At 46.7% G+C, this 19,123-nt stretch overlaps 1 protein-coding gene across 1 annotated transcript in view; it reads left to right on the top strand.

Annotated features, from left to right (window-relative positions):
- The window catches only part of NID2 (nidogen 2), a 67,524-nt gene that overhangs the window by 45,949 nt on the left and 2,452 nt on the right, over positions 1–19,123 (top strand). Inside the window, exons 10-18 of the mRNA XM_078448250.2 lie at positions 326–454; positions 1,356–1,499; positions 8,245–8,364; positions 9,178–9,408; positions 13,138–13,359; positions 13,977–14,146; positions 16,592–16,721; positions 17,197–17,368; positions 17,887–18,044. Coding sequence (XP_078304376.2) covers positions 326–454; positions 1,356–1,499; positions 8,245–8,364; positions 9,178–9,408; positions 13,138–13,359; positions 13,977–14,146; positions 16,592–16,721; positions 17,197–17,368; positions 17,887–18,044 — 1,476 coding nt within the window. The remainder of the gene's footprint in view (positions 1–325; positions 455–1,355; positions 1,500–8,244; positions 8,365–9,177; positions 9,409–13,137; positions 13,360–13,976; positions 14,147–16,591; positions 16,722–17,196; positions 17,369–17,886; positions 18,045–19,123) is intronic.

The raw sequence follows: 19,123 nt of genomic DNA, 5'->3' as shown, positions 1-19,123 counted from the left end.
AATTTCTTTACACTTCTAAGAGAAAAGTCATTAGTGTGTTTTTCTTTTAAATGTTGAGTGGTTTTTTAAAAAATAAAGTCTAAAGAATTCTTAGAATATTGAAATATTTCTCCCTTGGACTTACACTTGACTGACTGCAGATAAATATTATAATCTGAAACATGCATTCTGGTTGATGCTTAGAAATCTTACCTTTGGACTTCTGTTAAGTCCACAATTTGTCCTGTTGAAGCTTCATAGTAGTGAGGAAACATCGAGTTTTCAGACCTTTCACTTGTGGAACCCTTGATTTAAGCCGCGCTTTTCTGTCGTTATTTCTTCTTAGATGTAAATGAATGTGCAACGGGCTTCCATCATTGTGGCCCCAACTCTGTGTGTACCAACTTGCCGGGCAGCTACAGCTGTGACTGCCGGAGTGGTTATGAGTTTGCAGACGACCACCACACTTGTATATGTGAGTGCTAAGCCATTTCTCTTTTTGGCCAAAATAGTGCTGAACCTTGCTCTTTGATTCATTAATGTTTCCGCTCTAACGTACAGAAGCTCTGCCATATGGTTTCTGAAAACACTTTGCGCTGAAATAACCCTATGGCCCAGTTCAGCCCTGGGTTTGTATGTTGCTTTCCTTTCGGTGTTGAGTTACTGAAGGGTGTTCACCCAGTTGGGATTCCTGCGTGTCTTGGTATCTGGCCCAATCATATAACAAGACTGTGAACCTCTAATACCACTGGTTCTGGACAGAAGTAAAATATTTCTCAAATTTAAATGAAACAGATTTATAATTCAAAGATGCTCGCCCCACTGGGCCAGCTGTACAACTCCATCTGTAATAAATGTACTCTTTCAAGGGTAAAAAAACAAGAAAAAGAAACCTTTGGACCTAAAAGTGGATCCACAGGAAGTAGGATCCCAAATTCATCCCATTGGTAAAACCAGACGATGATAGAGAAAATACACTTTTTAACCCAGTGGGATGAAAAAGTAGCAGTGATCATAGAAACTCTGTGTGTGTGTGTGTGTGTGTGTGTGTGTGTGTGTGTGTGTGTGTGTGTGTAGTTCTGGTGAGTTATAAACTTTATCAAGGACTATTTTAATGACTGATCTTCATGTCTAGAGTTTTAACCACAAACCCAGACCAGCACTTCTCAAACTTTAATACGCATACAAGCCATCCAGGGATCTTGTTGAAAGTCAGATTCTGATTAACTGGCTCTGGGATAGGGCCTGAGAACCTATATGCCTTCTAAGCCCCTAGATGTCCTGATGCTATGGGTGTGTGTATCACACTGGGAGGAGCAGTCTCACCCATTTGCAGGTCTGAACTCTCAGATGTCCTTGCCTTCTTCTCTTTTCAGTGATCGCCCCACCTCCCAACCCCTGTGCGGATGGCAGTCATTCCTGTGCTCCTGCTGACCAGGCCCGGTGCATTTACCATGGGGGCAGCACGTTCAGCTGCACCTGCCTGCCTGGTTACACTGGCAGCGGGCACCAATGTACTGGTGAGTACCTGCGGGTCGTCAGCCTCAGTGACTCTGGAAAGTTGCCTTGTATGCAACATCCCCACGTAACCGGAACCTTTCTCAAAAGGACTTCTCCCTTCCTTGACTCACACAGCCTTGGAATTGTCCAAAGAGCAAGAGAAAAGCTGTCCTTTGAGTCAAAAAGCAGAGCAAAGGGTATTTTCCCTTGGGCTAGATTGGTGAGCATATGGTGGGGACGTTCCCGGAGCACTAGGAAGCCACTGCGAGCTCGTAGCCAACCTTCTGTTCCTTAGAGCTGGCGTAGGCTGGAGGAACTTCGGGAAAGCCTATTCACCTGTTGGGAAGTCTCCATCCTTCCATCTATGGTCAGTGACTTAGTCTAGCACTTCCAGTTGTGCCTAACTTTGAGTTGCTTATGATACTGGTTGAAGGGGTATTTTAAGTAATCTCTAAATTGCAATGCAATTCTTTCTCATTTTTTCCCTCTCACCTCTCTCTCTGGAGAGAAGGGGAGGGGGTGGGGAGAGAGAGAACTCTGTCTTAAGAGGATAGTAATGCATACATAAATACCAAAAACTTTTTTTTCCCCCCAGAAATCTAACCACATTTAAGGTGGTTAAGACTTGGTACAGTATTTTGTAAAATCACTAAACTGGAATGCAGGACTAACTGTTAAAATTTAACTCGGTTAAATAATAATAATAATGTTTGAGGTTGTTACTGAACTAGGTATAATTCTCTGGGTATAAACGTTCATGAAACTGGGATGAGTAGTACTTTAATATAGAGATTATTTAAGAAATCTACATAATCCACAAAAGGTTTTCAAAATATATCCAGTGACATGATGGAATTGAAACTCCATTTCATGCTGTCAGTAATGCGCACAAAGTTAGGGTAAAATGAGACACCGGCAATGAGAGAATGGTGGGAAAAGGGTCTGTGTGGGGATTATAAACCTGGAACACAGGGTTTCCCCCTCCCTTCAGACTGCTGCTTGCATTGGCTGGGCCACTGTTGATGGGCTAGAACAGCCGTGTGACCCCTGGGAGCTTCACAGCAGATGAAACAACATGCCCGCCCCGCCTCCTTACCAGATGTTCGTTTCTCCTCCTGCTCCTGATTCCTCTTCCCTTCCCTCTCAGTGGAGAGGCTCCCGGACGAGCCCACTGATGCCGTCTGTTCTGGACAGAACGCGTGTCAGGGCAGCACAGCCGTCCTCTCCTTCCTCGTTGTGCTGGGCCATTTGGTATTGTCTGAACTGGCTCTTTCATGTTTCCACTTCTGTTGTACCGAAGTTCTGCTGTATGCTTTTCCTAAAAACACAGTTTATACTGAAATGACCCAAAGCTGTGGCTCAGTTCAGCCCTGGTTTGTTTTTTTCTCTACTAAAAATATCCCCAGTTTTAGACAGAGCTCAACTGCTTCCCAGTGAGAATGAGGTAGATTTGGAATTCACAGATGCTTCTCCCACTTGACCAGCCCAAGAGTTCCATCTGTAATAGATACACTCTTGACACACAGAGGGTAGCCTCCACAGGTATGGGGGTCAGGATGTGAGGTGCACAAACTCCTCATGGTTCTGTTCTTCATGCGGGAATAATGTTTTGTCCACCCTTGTGGAACTTTACCGTTCAGTTCCATTTAACACATTTAAGAGATGAGACAGCCTGGAGAAGCAAAATCTTGTCAGTAGAATTGCGTATTTAAACATCCGGCCACTCAGGTCAGCAGAGATCGTGCCTTTAAAGTATTTAACTTCTTAGGTCTTTGGTTTAAAGCTAACAAGTTGAAATTAATTGCAGCCTCGGTGTGATGAGTGTTAATCAGAATGTTAATTGAGTTAGTTTTTGCCCTAATCCCGTCTAGAATCATTCTCTCTTCCTTTTAACTTCTATTTGTCCTGTAAAACTTTTATTATCTTTGGGATCATGTTAAAATTGGTTACTTTTCCATGTTGGGAACTTGTGAGTAATGCCATTCATTGTTATTACTGCCCTCTTGCTGATTTCTGCCATTTTTAATTGTCCCTATTCAATCTTTGCTTCTCTGCATTTGGGATTTTCTCTGGAACTCACAAACTTAAAACCCATCAGTTGCTTCCCTTAGTGTATTAGTTATCTATTGCTGCATACCAAATTACTCCCAAAATACAGTAGCTTAAAACAATACACATTTATTATCTATAGGTCAAGGGCCTGGGAATGGCTTAGCTTGGTCCTCTGCTTAAAAAGATCCTCACAAAACTGCAACAAGGGGTCTGGTAGGCTTGGGGTCTCCTCTAAAGGCCTAACTGGGGAAACATCCTCACATGGTTATTGGCAGGATTCAATTCCTTGAGGCCTGAGAGCCTCAGATCCTTGTTAGCTGTGGCCTGGAGATGACCTTCAGCTTCTTGACACGCAGACCTCCAACAAGGTAGCTTACTTCATCAAAGCTGGTGGCAGAAAGTCTTTTAGCAAATTGGAAGTTATAATCACAAAAACGACATCCCCTCAGTATTGCTTTCGTGTATTGATTAGATGCAAGTTACTCAAGGGAAGGGGATTACATAAGATTGCAAATGCTAGAAGGTAGGGATCTTTGGGAGTCCTTAGAGGCTGTCTCCCAGAATCCATTACCATGGGTTGCCTTCCAAGCTTTTCAGACTGTGGAGTAGAAGAGAATGAATAGTCCTTTTCCTAAAGACCTATGCCATGCCTAAATCCGACTGGGCTAGTCATGAAGGTGATTTGCAGGATAAGTACATACGTGTGTGTGGGTGTATGCACATGCATGCGCATATTTAAAGACATGCCACAATGTGCATGTGTACCCGTGGCCATAGAAAATAGCAAAATAGAGAAAAATAGAGATAGAAGCTCTATTTTGTGGAAAGTGCGCATTCTTGAAGCATGCATGTTATTCTTTACTCCATTAAACTAGCAATAAAAGGAGTGTAGGTTTTTCTCTAGCCAGTATGTTAAAAACCAGGTTCCCTGGAGAGGCTGGACTTGGCTTTGGGTTCTCAGTCTAGTCTGAGTCACCAGCAGTTACTACTTTTATCCAAGTAGAGTTCAATCTTTTCCAGCTTCCCTCAATCAACCCCGATTGCAACGGTTTCAGGGTTGATGTCCACCTTGTGTTGGTATGAGCCGGTATTTCTCAGGCATGTTTGTCCTCATAGATCTTGGTAACTTTGCCAGGTGAAGCAGTGTGTCTTGAGTTGGGACCTTTCCAGGAGAAGCGATTGAGTTACGGGTGGGACATCCCTCAGCACCATCACTGCTCAGGAGGGACGTGAGGAGAGGCACTTAGGTTATTCTGTCTCTGGTTTTCTGTTCTAAAAAGAGAGATGTTAAGTAAGGTATGGTAAAGTTGGTGCAGCCACAGGAGAAGAGAACAAGGTTTGCAAGGAAGGAATTTATTATGCTCATGGGTCCCAGAGAGAGGGTCACCACATACCACACAGGGGCACACCCAGCAAGGTGCTTGACCGAATACGTGGGGAGCTAGAACATGTGGGCCGAAGCCTTTATTGGGGTCTGGAAATTTCACTGGATGGTCTGAAAGCAAAGGGGGTTGGGGGGGATGGGTTAAGGGTAGCTAGAATCTGGTAATCCAGTGGTTGGGTTTGTTTTGAAGGGACCTCGCCTGATTTGGGTATGGGCTCAGAATTATGGCAGTGGAAGCATTGAAACACCAAAGCATGAATTCAAAATGGAGGGTTTTAACAAATGTTCCATACAGGTGTTTTACCAGCTTAACAGAATAGAATGGAGAATTGTGCTGGCATTGAGCTATGTTTCATTACCTGAATGGCAAAGGAGTTCTGTGCCCCAAACATTGTCGTCTTGACCTCAGTGTTCTGACAGCCCCTAAAGACCCCTGACAGGGATTGTTAGGCATAAATGGCAGCTCCCAGCCTGAGCGTAGCAACAAGGAGTTTCTCCCTTCCCTAGGGGCTGAAAGTGTTCCATGCTTTCTGTCCTGACACTTGACATCCTGTGATAGAGGGAAGAGCTCCCCTTCATTACACAAAAGCCCCAGTTCCCCCCACACCCCTCAATGTTAGCACTCCTTGGGAGGAGCCATAGCCTGCTCTGAGCCCAGGCTCTGGAGTGGCTGACTGCACTCATTTTCTGTCATGGTGTGAGGTCTTCCAAGGAGGTATGGGAGCTTTACCTCCTCTAGCTTCTAGGGGACGGGGGCTCCTCACTTGTGATGCTTTCTGTCCCTTCAAGGGCTTTCTCCTGCTGGTCATTTACAACCATTAGTGTCCCTCCCCCTGACTCTAGTATCTGTGGGAAGATGACTGGCTTTCAGTCTGATCACAATTCTTAGGCCGTAGGCTTTAAGAACATAAGGAACCTGGTAGCTCTGGGGAGTCCCCTCTCCCTTAGTTCAAAAACAGTCTCAAGAAACTGATCCATGGGTTCTAGAAATAGGCCCTGTGTCTCAGGAATTCCTGCTTCCTGTCATTGCCTGGGGTTCCTGTTAGCATGAGAAGTCCTTTTAGCATATGTATTATGAATAGCTTCAATTTCCTGCATTTAATTTCCTGCTGGATGTTCAGTTTTACAGCTTTGGTTTTACAGCCAGTTTTATGGCCTCTTGCAGGCCCAAGGAACTGGATGGTCACTGGCTTTGCCCAGCTAGGTGTTGGAGTTGTCCTTGTCAAGAGACTGAGGGCCAGACTCAAATATAATTAAATATGACAATATAGAACCTATTGATTAGATTGGAGATAGAGTTTTTGTTGTGATTAGTCTGGTTTATTTTTGGTTGACTGAGGAGCTAACCAGAAAACCTTGTTTGTTTCTAACCTTGTACTTTCCTGCCTTTGTAGGTGGAAAGAAGGTAACTAGGGAGGCCAGTTCATCTGGGCAGAGCCTCTCTGGGTGGCATTAAACTCCGTTCTGTGAAGCATTCAGGATGATTTTGGACTTAGGGGAGCTAATGTATGTTGACGAAACTTCCTTAAGACTGAGGATAAGCAGAATGTGAATTCGCTAATTACGACATAAGAGATTCCTCTCCCGTGAACATGTCTGCTCACCGGCACCTGGGAGGGTGGCTCAGTGAGCGCATGGTCATAGCAAGGCTCGTAGTCATAACCCTAGAAGAGATTTCACCTGGGGCATGGGAGGCCGGCTGAGGGGCCAACTCTGTCCCCAGCTGATCCACGTCAAATTCAGGCTGTGGCTCTTGGGCTTCCTGGGTTCTATGTGTCTCTGCCATGGGCTATAGCAAATTGATGCAATTCACTTCTGGGACTCACATTCTTCTAAGTTTCACATTGATCATCCCAACCCACCTTTTTTCATCCATTTTTTAAATCGTGTTTTGGGTGTTTTCGTGAAAGTGACGGCTTTCTTTTCAGTGGAGCCTTGATCAGACTTACACTCTTTATCCTCCTTTTACTCTGGAAGACTTCCTATCTCTGCAGAGAGCTTATCTCAACCACTAGCCGTTGGTTTTAATAGTTTGGCTCTCATAGGTTTTTTGGGGGGAAAGGGGACTGTCTTGCTATTGTCTGCATATGCTGATTGCAGTAAATAAAAGGACTATAAGCTGGCATGTAAGGTTCTAGGATGTTGTAACTTAAAAAAATTTTTTTTAAGTTTATTTATTTTGAGAGAGAGAGCACGGGAGGGGAAGAGAGAGGGAGGGAGAGAGAATCCCAAGCAGGCTCCACACCAACAGCATGGAGCCTGATGTGGGGCTCAGACTCAGGAACCGCAAGATCATGACCTGAGCTGAAGTCAAGAGTTGGACGCTGAACCGACTGAGCTACCCAGACACCCCTAGGATGTGGCAGTTTTGAGAAATATGAAATTTAATCCTTACAGTACCATGTGGAGAGTGGGAGGGGCTGAATTGTTTGTACTGATAAACCTGACAAATTTAGATGTTCTTTTTAAATTTTTTTTTTAAATGTTTATTTATTATTGAGAGACAGAGGCAGAGCGTGAGCAGGGGAGGGGCAGAGAGAGAGGGAGACACAGAATCTGAAGCAGGTTCCAGGCTCTGAGCTGGCAGCACAGAGCCCGACACGGGGCTCGAACTCACAACCTGCGATATTGTGACCTGAGCCGAAGTCAGACACTTAACTGACTGAGCCACCCAGGCGCCCTTAGATGTTCTTTTGAATGTGTTGTTCCAAACTTCTGATAATATTTTTCTGATGCTTTTCTATTCTAAAGGTAGAAAGTAGAGAAAATTTCTGATTCCTTGGGCATTGTAGATGGTAGGACTCTGATTCCGGGAGATTGGATGTGCTTCCAAACTTAATTGAAAAAGCATTTGGAGCCTCACCGGGCTTCTCTGCATCTGTAGATTGGTGTTATAGGGACATGGTGCCAACAGGGCAAGACCGAAACCATTGTTACATGTATTTACTGCTGTGGTACTGAAAGGAAGTGAGTGATTTACAGCCCAAAGGCTAGTTCAAAGGTAATAACTTCCTGGAATTCACTGTGGATGAAAGATACTCTAGAAATACACTGCAGGATATTTTTTTTTTCTGGAAGTGACCACACATTTGATTTCTACACTGTACATTCTCAGTCTAATGGGTTCGCTCACGTGTCCCTCGACTTTGTATGTTTAGCCCGCCTTTAGCTGTCAGCATATTTCTGCTCATGCCCAGAGGTCTTCTAAGGTTGACCCCTTGGCATTGACCCACATGTACTAGGGCCGCGTAGTAGCCCCAGTTGGGTGCAGTGAAGTCATGCTGTTCCTCCCTGCCCCGCCCCCCCCCATCCCTGTTCTGCCTCTGCAGATGTTGACGAATGCTCGGAAAACAGATGTCACCCCTCGGCTACCTGCTACAATACCCCTGGCTCGTTCTCCTGCCGATGCCTCCCTGGATATCATGGGGATGGATTTCAGTGCGCACCTGGTAAGGTCTGGAGGGCTGGCTGAGGCACAGAAAACTCCTGGTTCCTTCAGTGTATTTTTTCTACAGCCTTTAGCCTGTTCTTATCGGGGACCAAGGCTTTTCTAGGCTCTGGATTTTCTTCCTGTTCCCTCCTTCTAGTTTACTTAGAAGTCCCTGGTTATTAGTAATCTGGGAGGCCAGGAGTGTGACCCCACCCATTGTCCTAGCTAGTGGCAGCTGTGTTCAACTCCCGTCATGATCTGCTTTGCCTCGGTAAGTGTCATTTAGATGAAGGACTGGGATAAGCTTACTAAATAGGAGCCATATGCACCTAGTGAGCTGGTAGTAAGCCCCCGTGGTGACACTCTAGGAGGTCTTGGCCAGCACTGTGTGACCTAGTGATTGCCATTGACCTGGAGCTTCTCAGACTTAGACTCTGGACTTGAGAGGCTGAACAGAGGTTTACTTGTTTTCTCCCAAGTCTCTTGGGATGTTTGGACACAAGCTATGGGTTCTTCATTTTACCCTTAGGGCTGAGGGAGGGGCGATTTTACAGTAAGTACAGTCAGCTCAGGACTTAACAGGGTGAACTGTGAGAATTAGGGAGACATTAGGTAGATAGTGGCAGAACTAAAATAAGAATCCAGGAGTTCACAATCTCAGTGCCTGGCTATTTTTTTCCCCATGTTATGCTGTCTCCCAAGTTTAGGGAGGGAAAAAGAAACAAAGAACGTCACCTCAGACGAGAGACTTTGAAGTTAGCTGGTAAAAGTGGATGGGTTGCAATGTCTTTTATTCCTTCTTTGTACGTCTCCTCCTCCCTGGTCTCCAAAGACCCCACATCAGGACTGAAACCCTGTGAACGCCAGCAGCGCAGTGCCCACGCTCAGCACGCCTATCCTGGCTCCCGGCTGCACATCCCCCAGTGCGATGAGCAGGGCCACTTCCTGCCACTGCAGTGTCACGGGAGCACTGGCTTCTGCTGGTGCGTGGACCCCAATGGTCACGAAGTCCCCGGCACCCGGACTCCACCTGGCTCCACACCACCTCACTGCGGACCAGCAGGTGAGCCAGGCAGGAAGGAGCTTGTACTGACCTAGGCCCGGGGCTTGAGAAGCTGAATGGCGCAGCCTGTGGGGCAGATTATAACTCCTGCCCAGACCGTGCAGACTCGGGGCCAACTTCTGTCCTTTCATAGCCTCCTTCCTCCTAGGACCACTCAGATGATCTGTGCCCACCTGTGCACACATTCAGATGACAGGGACATAGACTGACGTCACTGTTACACGTTGGACTCCAGCCTTAGACTTGCCCGGTACAAGACGGGACGTTGAGATGAATGGTGTAGGTCAGGCTGAGGCCACTGCCCGAGACCTGTTATGGCAGCTTAGGGAGACCTTGGAGCTAATGGATCTTGCCAGACCAGCCTTTTGTCCAAAGAGAACTGCCTGCACATGTTCCTTTATATCACTACACTCTACCTTCTGAATTTCAGGAAGCAGTATGAAGGCCAGTTTAGTATTAATAGGAAAAATAAGCAGACACCTGTGGGTGCATCCCACTAGTTTGCTCTAAGCTAATGACCCCCGCTGTCTCTAGGCAGGCCCAGCATATCAGTGGGGAACCCCTTGCCCCAGCCACTGTCTGAAGAGATGCAGGGACCTGTTGTGTTAGCCTGTGCGGTCTGAGATGCTAATGGTGAGCGTGTCTGTAACCATCTGAGGGCTCTCCGTGCTCCCCGGGGGGGTGGGGCCTGGCTATCAAGTGCTCACATGTCCTGCCAGCTGCAGGTTGCCAAGGCAGATTGTATTCCTTGCTGAGTTGTTAAGAGTGGAAAGCATGTTTTTAAAACTACAGAAGAACTTTATTATGAAAAATGTAGGATTGATCTGATTCCATTTTAGCCAAAAATTCCTATAGCCATGAGCTTGTTAATTTTACTACTGGAAAAGATAAATCTTGGCTTTTAACGTGACAGTAAGAAAAGCTGGTGAATTACCACCAGTTTTGATCCTGTCAACAATAGTGCAATGACCAGGACATGAGTAGTTCTAAGATTCACACAGGTAAAAATTGGTAGTGTTTGATCTAGATGTATACCTTTGTTTCCACAGTGACATTCCTAGTTCCTCTTGCCCCTATTTTTAGGAAAAGATTTGACAGGTCCAAGGGGGAAAAAAAGAAAAGAAAAATCCTGTTTCACTCCTTTAAAATCTTTAAAAAGTGTTGGTTCTAACTCCATCTGGGATTTAAAGAAATCAGATGGTTGGGGCCTGCCTTAGGGAATGGTTCAGAGTTCTATTTACTAAGACAAGCGTTTAGTTTTAAGGACCGTGATTCAGAAGGGAGCCAAGAGAATGAGAAGTTAATGACTGAAGAGAGGGACACATTGTCTTGTGCAGACTCTCCCCCCAGTGGCCCAGGCTCCTCTCTTGGCACTGGTTTGGCCTTGGCTGCCTTTTCTGACTAGTCCCATCTGCATAATGGGGTTGGCTTGAAGGGAGAGAAAAAAGTCTGTGTCCAAGATTTCAAACTATTTAAAACCCTGCCAACCGAAACCAGAAATCAATCTGTGGTTGGATTAAGAAGTAGCTTCAAATAGTAAGGAATGAGAGGGATGCACACGTATCAGTGATGTGCCCACTTCCCAGAAGCTGAGTGAGCCATGTGTCTCCATTCCAGACAAAGAGCCGTGCCTCATCGGGTGGTCCCCTGAGCTAAGAACACACCCTCTGAGTTTGCGGGGTGGACCTGGAGCTGTGTTGGGAACTTCTGCGGGGCATCCCACCTTGAGGTGGCTTGTTAGTGTTTGAAGAAGTGACCTTTCCCTGTCCAGATTCTTTGAGACACATTTGGGTGAGGAACTCTCCTTCTCCATTGGGTCATAAAAAGAACTCTGCTTCCCAAGGGTTATGAACTATAGAGGCCACCTGAAGGGCATCCATTGCCACCAGACCTGGTGAGTCTTGGAGTTGAGCTAGTTGGGTTTGAGCTCTGAGGATTTTGTTAACCATCCCCCCTCTTGTCTGGAGGAATCGTAGGTACAGGAACTGAATTGTAATGTTTCCAACTTTGTTCTTGGAGGCCAGTGGAGGTTTTGACCAAAGGAGTGACATGAAATGACTGTGTTTGAAGTATTTTTTTGCTTTTTTAAAAAATGTTTATTTTTGAGACGGAGTGAGGGAGAGAGAGAGAACACGAGTGGAGGAGGGGCGGAGAGAGAGGGAGACACAGAGAGAGGGAGAAGCAGGCTCCAGGCTCGGAGCTGTCAGCACAGAGCCCAATGCGGGGCTCGAACTCACAAGCCATGAGATCATGACCTGAGCCAAAGTCAGAAGCGCAACTGACTCAGCCATCCAGGTGCCCCAGAAATGACGTTTTAAAGGGACTCTTCTGGCTGCTGGCTGTTTACATTGGGGGGCGGGAAAGAGGGTGGAAGCCAGGGACCAAGTGAGAAAGTTTTTGTAATATCCTAGCAGGAGACCATGAGGCTCTGACCAGGGTGATAGGGGTGGATATAGTGCGAAGTGAAGATTTTCTGAATGTATTTTGAAGGCACAGCTGACCTTTTTCTGACCTCCCAGATGTGGAGAGCAAGAGACAGAAAGGAGTCAGGGATGATTGGGCCCACACAATGGAAAATGGAGGTGCTATTTACTGATAGGAAAAAGTCTAGGGGACAGCAGCGCTGACGGTGGAAAGCAGGGTCCCCGTTTTTGTTCTGAGATTAATGGCATACACCCAGGTGGTGGTATCATGTAGGTACTTGGCTGTGTGATTCCACAGACCACAGGCTTCGAGTTACAGGAATTAAAGCAGCAGCAGCTTCTAACGAGCTCCTTTAGATACTCCTCTGATAGATGGGGGTACAAGTTACTTCCAAAGCCTGCAGCAGACTCCCTGCAGACAGAGAACCGCCACGTTTGGGACAGAGCGACAGCCCTGTGGAAGCAAGCAGGGAGAAAACTGCAGCTAGAGAAGCTACTCTGCAAGAGCTCACAGGAGTGTAAGCCGGGTGGTGAGCCAGGAGGGCGAGCAGAGGGGAGGATGCTGGACAAGGGTGGGGCAGAGCTATGGGCAGGAAGCAGGAGCCCGGGAGAAAGGTTCAGCTTTGAGCCAAAGGGCTTCCAGAAACTGGAGCGTCTAACAGTCAGTATGGAGCTGTTGGCCACCACGTCCTCCATGCGCACCCCTACTAATTACAGTGAGTCTCACTCCATATAGTTTTCCAGTGAGCAGAGCTGAGGGCCACGTAAGTAGGGTAGGAATAGGAGGCAGGAATAGTTTGGCAGTAGGGCAAAGTAAGGCAGGCAGTAGGTCAGGACTAGTTTGTAAGACGCATGGCCAGTGTCAAGATTGTCCTCTCAGGTGCAGGCCTGGAACTTGAACCAAGCGGGAAAGAATAAATACTGCCTTTAAGTATCATGTAGGCCCGAGTCCCTGAGGAGGGTCCCCACCGAAGGGCTCTGTTAGCAGAGGTCCTGGGCCCCAGCAGAGGTGTCCCCATGGGCCGGGCCCGAGTGTGCCCTGCACCCCTGATCTTAACCTCCTCTTGCTCTCTGCTGACGTGGCTGGCCTTCGTGACAAATCCTCCTGGCCCAGCAGCTTTCCTCCGTTCTCCGGATGCCTGTGGAGAGCTTCTTAGAGCACTTGACTGGTCCAACGTCCAGGGGCTTGGCTGAGGCCTTGTTGGCGGATACTAGGAGGAGGGAGGCCAGGTGTGGGGATCTTCAGCCACATGCTGCATTCTGTCCTTGGCTCACGATCAAAGGCTTTTTGTCCCCATCTGCTCAGAGCCCACCCGGAGGCCCCGGACTGTCTGCGAGCGCTGGAGGGAAAACCTGCTGGAGCACTACGGTGGCACGCCCAGGGACGATCAGTATGTGCCTCAGTGCGATGACCTGGGCCACTTCATCCCCCTGCAGTGCCACGGGAAGAGTGACTTCTGCTGGTGCGTGGACAAAGATGGCAGAGAAGTGCAGGGCACCCGCTCCCAGCCAGGCACCACCCCTGCATGTAAGCACCCGGGGGTCAGCCCTCATCCCCCTCATCCACTCTGAGGGCTTTTTGTATGGAAACTGCCAGCTGTGAGTGAAGCGGGGGGAAAGGGGGGACCCATAGGTCCAGTGAAAGAAGTCGCTAAGATGCCGTGTTGATTTATCAGCTGGTCTGTGATCCAAATCCCTATTTGGATTTAACGTTTGGTTTTGTCATTAGCAGTTTCTGTAATTAGAACATCTGGAACTCAGTTCAACAAGCAGTTCCTCCTCCCCAGCTCAGGATGAGAGGGGACACATGTCACCCTGGGGGCCCAAAGAAAAGCGGACACAATACTGTTTTTTTGCCCTTAAAAAGAAAAAAACCGTTTTTGCTTTGTTCTGAGGGAAGTGTTTTGTTGTCTTCCTCCCTAGTAATTGGCAGTGTTTTACATAATCCTTGGGGGGGGAAAAACCCCTAGAAATTAGAATTTCTTTTAAGGAACATCTGGAATACATCTGTCTAGGGTGAAAACCTTTTGATGTTTTTGGAGGTTCTGGTATGTGGAAAGTAACTTCTTCCCCTGTCCCCACCCACCTTTGTGTTCTTTCCTCTCCGTTCTTCATACCCTCCCCTCCTGCTCCTTCCCACGGCAGGTATACCCACCGTTGTGCCACCCACAGCCCGGCCCCTGCCCCGGCCTGATGTGACCCCTCCACCTGTGGGCACTTTCCTGCTCTACGCCCAGGGCCAGCAGATCGGTCACTTGCCACTCAATGGTACCAGGCTCCAGAAGGACATGGCCAAGACCCTGCTGTCACTGCATGTAAAGTGGATTTCTCCCGTGGGGGTGGGACTGTACGGGGCGTTCAGATCTGGGCCAGGGCCTGAGGTAGAGGGAGGTCCTGGAGGATTTCTGGGCTGCGGTCCAACTCCATGAGTCTGACGCTGCTGCCACAGGAAGTGAGGGCACTGTCTGCTGGGAGTCCTGACTGACTGACCAAGGCTTTCTCCAGTGGCTCATGGGGTTTCAGAGAAGTGGAAAGGGAAGTTCAGAGTTACCAGGATATGGAGGCAGTATGGTGAGCCGAGGGAGAATGGAAAGAAACTCAGCCCGAGTCCCCAGGGTTCTCTCCATGCCAGACATCTCCACAGAGGGTCCAGGACTAGCTAAAGGGTGTGGTTTCTGTGGAAAGAAGTTAATGACTGCCTCGTTGTTGTAGCCCCCTCCCCTCCGTTTTGGTTCTGTTGATCGGTCTCCTATCTTCTCTAACTCCTTCACAGATGAAGATTTGGGTGGAGTGGGACGCTGGGAAAGGAGTGGACAAGCTTTCCATAGGAGATGCTTGTTGCTTTCTGAGCCAGCAGCCTCCCTCCATTTTGGAGGACAGCTTTCTTCTCTAAAATGGAGAAAAGAGAAGGGAGTTCGCCAGAAAGGCACTGATGGTTATTAAGGAAAGCCGTCTGATTCCATTTCTAAACTTCATGCAGCAGGTACTTGCTCATCTGATAGAAGAGTATAATGTCCGTGTTTCCCTTTACTTATGTTATCAAGCTAATTCTGTAACTTTTGGGATTCCAAAAAAAGCTTAGAAGCAGGTAGTATTCAGAGAAAGAGGTTTGTTTTTTAAGATTTAGGTTTTGGAGTTTTAGGTGTGTTGGCAACCACTAGCATACTATTCTGTAAGCTTCTCTAAGAGAAACTAAGAAATCGTCAACACCTCAGTCTAACTATCGTAGCCAAGGCTGATGGTTTTACTGCATTTCTGCACTTGCCTCTCATTCGGGCAAGGTGGTGGTGGTAGAACTAAGAGAATGGCACATGGGTTATGAGCATGTCTTGAGGAAATTTACTTAAACTGAGCCTCCTTCTTCGAAGAAACCCTAAAGTCAGTACATGGGTTAATGGATCCCATGATTCCCTAGGTCACTGGAAGCACATGGATGTCACTCCTGCCTGAGACAGATGACTCACTTTTCAAGTAAAACTGTTCTTGACCTTCAGATCCCTCTAAATCAACTGCCCATTTTTTCCACAGGAGTCAAATTCTGCTTTGTACAGTATTTTTTATATTGACTTCTCTCCCGGAGGCATGTCAAGCCGGCCCCAGGAGGCTTTGTTAGGCAAGCAGGGAGCTGGTATGACCTCAGGGACAGCCAGATGGCCCCTAGATGTTGGCTTTGCACATCTGTTGGGCTTCTTCAGACCAGGAGTCTGGGTTGGAAACTGAATGAAGCAAGTACTATGCAGAGTTTTGTAAAGAAATACCACAGACTCAGCATTTAAAAAAGACTTCTTTATTTAGCAATAGGGAAGGGAAGACCTCCCTAACCAGCGGTTTGGTGACCACCAGTCTCCAGTTCCTTAACCCATCCTTCTGGAGACTTTCTTCTACATACTGATTACAACCAAATCATTTGCTTTGTATAAGAAGCAGAGATAGGGATAAGGGATTAAACCTCAGGGGAAAGATCTCATGATAGTTATAGGAAAAGGGAGAGTAAATTTTGTTGTTGTATGTTGGTGAATTAAAAAATTTTTTTTAATGTTTATTTTTGTGAGAGAGAGCACAGGTGTGCATGCGTGCACAAGCAGGGGAGGGGCAGAGAGAGAGCGAGACACAGAATCTGAAGCAGGACCCAGGCTCGGAGCTGTCAGCACACAGCCGACGTGGGGCTCGAACCCACAAACCGTGAGATCATGACCTAAGCCGAAGTCAGACGCTCAACTGACTGAGCCACCCAGGCACTCCTATGTTGGTGAATTTTAGAAAGGCTGTTTCAGAAGTGCTGATACCATTCGGAAGGAGTACGTTTTCACCCAGTACAGTATTAAGGACTTACTTTGCTGAGACTAATGTTTGTTCTCTAATCACTCAAGGGGCTTTCATGAAATCATTTTATTACTGCTGACAGTAATTGTGCTTATTGAGCACTTGCTGTATACTAATGACCGATGAGGATACTTTACAAGAACTTTTGGTAGAATTTTTATACCAGCACTATAAAGTAGGTACTAGTATCTTCATTTTGCAAATGAAGAAACCCAGGCATAGAGAGGTTAAATACCAAAGTCATAGCTAGTCAGTGGCCAAACCTGGCTGGGACCCCAGAAGTCAGCCTCTAAGCCACCTGTGTAATCCTGCTGCATAGCTGCCCTTAGGACTACTGTGGGTCGTTCACTACAGCCATGTGTGCAGAAGCTGCGCGCAAGCTCTGGGGAAATGCATGGAGTCCTAACTCTTCCAATTTCATGTTTTGGTCCACAAAGGGCTCCATAGTCGTGGGAATTGACTATGACTGCCGCGAGAGGATGGTGTACTGGACAGATGTTGCTGGCCGGGCAATCAGCCGTGCCAGTCTGGAGCCAGGAGCAGAGCCTGAGACGATCATCAGCTCAGGTCAGCAGCTTCATCTGGAAGATGCTTTGTATTTCATTTGAGTCTCCTACGTTCACCAGGGGAGGTTAAGCGCCATTCAAGCCACTTCATCAAGCGCTGCAATACCAGCCCCTCTGTAAACACACACTTATATGTAAGCAAGGAGGTAATTCTTACTGTGAGCCTGTTATGAAATTGGAACTCCCAACAGAAACGGCTCACAGTGAGAACTCAGGGTGTGGCCACAGTTGATGCTGCCTGGCCCCAGCACTGTGCATGCCCGGTACCATCAGGCTGGTGGTATGTTAGTGTAGAAGGAAAACTAGAGGTGGCAGGACAAGTAACAAAGGATCCGTTCCTCAGTTAACCTGGTTCTTGCGGCCAAGAGCCTCTCGGGACTTTTTGTTTTTTAAACTCTTCAAACATAGTAGATCTCTCTGCTTCGGGTTCCCTTTTCATGCCTGCAAATACTCCAGTCCTGCTGTTCTACTTCCAGGTCTGATAAGCCCTGAAGGACTTGCCATTGACCACTTCCGTAGAACAATGTATTGGACGGACAGCGGCCTGGACAAGATAGAGAGGGCCAGGCTGGACGGTTCTGAGCGGAAGGCCCTCTTCCACACGGACCTGGTGAATCCTCGAGCCATTGCTGTGGATCCAATCCGAGGGTCAGCTGGGCTTCCCTATTCTCCTGCTTCCTGTGGATCCTAATTTGGAGCCCTTGGATTTTAAATGCAGTGTGGAGAGGGTCAGAACAAGAGTGCAAAAGCTCCAAAGCATGGACTTAAAAACAGTATTTATATAGGATCTACTAGGCGTCAGATGCTGTTCTAGGCAAAGGGGACAAGGTCTGCTCTTTCGTGGAGCTCACATTCTGGGAGGAAGTAAGGTAGTAAACTAATGAATAAACTAGAAAATCATTAAGACGACAGTGCGATACAGAGAGAATTCAGAGTATGTGAGAGGCACTGGGGGGCCACCCGAGATCACTGACCAGGCAAGGCTGTCTAACACTTGAACTGGATGGGTGGGTCTCCTTCAGCAACACATTAGGAAACTCTAGTGCTGAAGCAACAGGGTTAAGTTCCTTAAATGGTGAGAGTAGCCGAAACTCAGACACTGGTGTTTTATTTCTCTGACCTCATTTTCACTATTGCAAAAAATCTTTATTTAATTTATCCCACAGCAACTTGTACTGGACAGATTGGAATCGTGAGGCTCCCAAAATTGAAACGTCTTCTTTAGAAGGAGAAAACAGAAGAATTCTGGTGAATAAAGACATTGGACTACCTAATGGTTTAACCTTTGACCCCTTCTCCAAACTGCTCTGCTGGGCAGACGCAGGTATTACTGATGGCATGTACACACAGCACACTTCAGCACCATGGGTGCCAGCACTTAACCGCAGCTTTTACAACAAAACCAAATCCCAGTATGTAGAGCTTTTGGCTTCAATTTTCAACAGTACAGCCAGCACAGAATCTGCTCCTTTGGTTGGTGTCTAAATTGTTAAAGGACACTTTTAGTCGATACTTCTAATCCTTCTTGGGGTTTTGGGTGGGAGGGGTTGTCTGTGACTTAGGCAATGATCTGAGGGCTGGAACTATGTCCCAATTCATTTTTGTGCTACTAGCCCTTCCCCACACAAGCACTTGGTATACTTTTTTTTTTTTAAAGTTTGTTTATTTTTGAGAGACAGCGACAGTGCAAGCAGGGGAGGGGCAGAGAGAGAGACAGACTCTAAAGAGGCTCCAGGCTCTGAGCTATCAGCACAGAACCCAACACAGGACTCAAACTCATGAACTGTGAGATCATGTTCTGAGCCGAAGTCGCATGCTTAACCGACTGAGCCACCCAGGTGCCCTGTCCTGGTATACTTTTTAAAGTAAAGAGAAATTTTATCCTCTGTTGGAACTGGCAAGCTTAGATAAATGAACAAGAGGCTTTGTTTGTTTGTTTGCCAGTATCAGAACAATTTACAGTATGCTATTACGTGGAAGACATTTTTTGAAAAGTGATGTGGCAGGATGGCCCTTGGTAGTAAGTTAAGGTTGCCAATACCCAAGTTCTTTCTGTTGTGTGATCTCCTTATTAGAAAAATAGAAAAGATGCTATAGGTCTTCTTCTATACTAAAAAGAATATGAAAATGTCCATTCTTAAAGAATTTCTAATTTAATAAAAGGAACTATAAATGCAGATGGATCAATATTATAACCTGGTTGGCCCAAAACAAGTTATTTTTTTTAAGTTATATTTTTAAAAACTATCTGAAATTTAAATCCATGTTTCATAAGACGCATGAAATTTGGAAACTCTTGACTTGTTTAGGTACTATAAAATTTTCGAGAGTGCTTCCTTTACACTGAAAAATATAAGCCATGTCGCCATTTTAGTTACTTTTAATTCCTATCTACAAGATAAG

The sequence above is a fragment of the Panthera onca genome, chromosome B3 (assembly GCF_046562875.1).
Source record: "Panthera onca isolate mPanOnc1 chromosome B3, mPanOnc1 haplotype 2, whole genome shotgun sequence".
Taxonomy (NCBI): Eukaryota; Metazoa; Chordata; class Mammalia; order Carnivora; family Felidae; genus Panthera; species Panthera onca.
The sequence above is the reverse complement of the archived record's forward strand: the minus strand, read 5'-3'. Positions and strand labels throughout refer to the sequence as shown.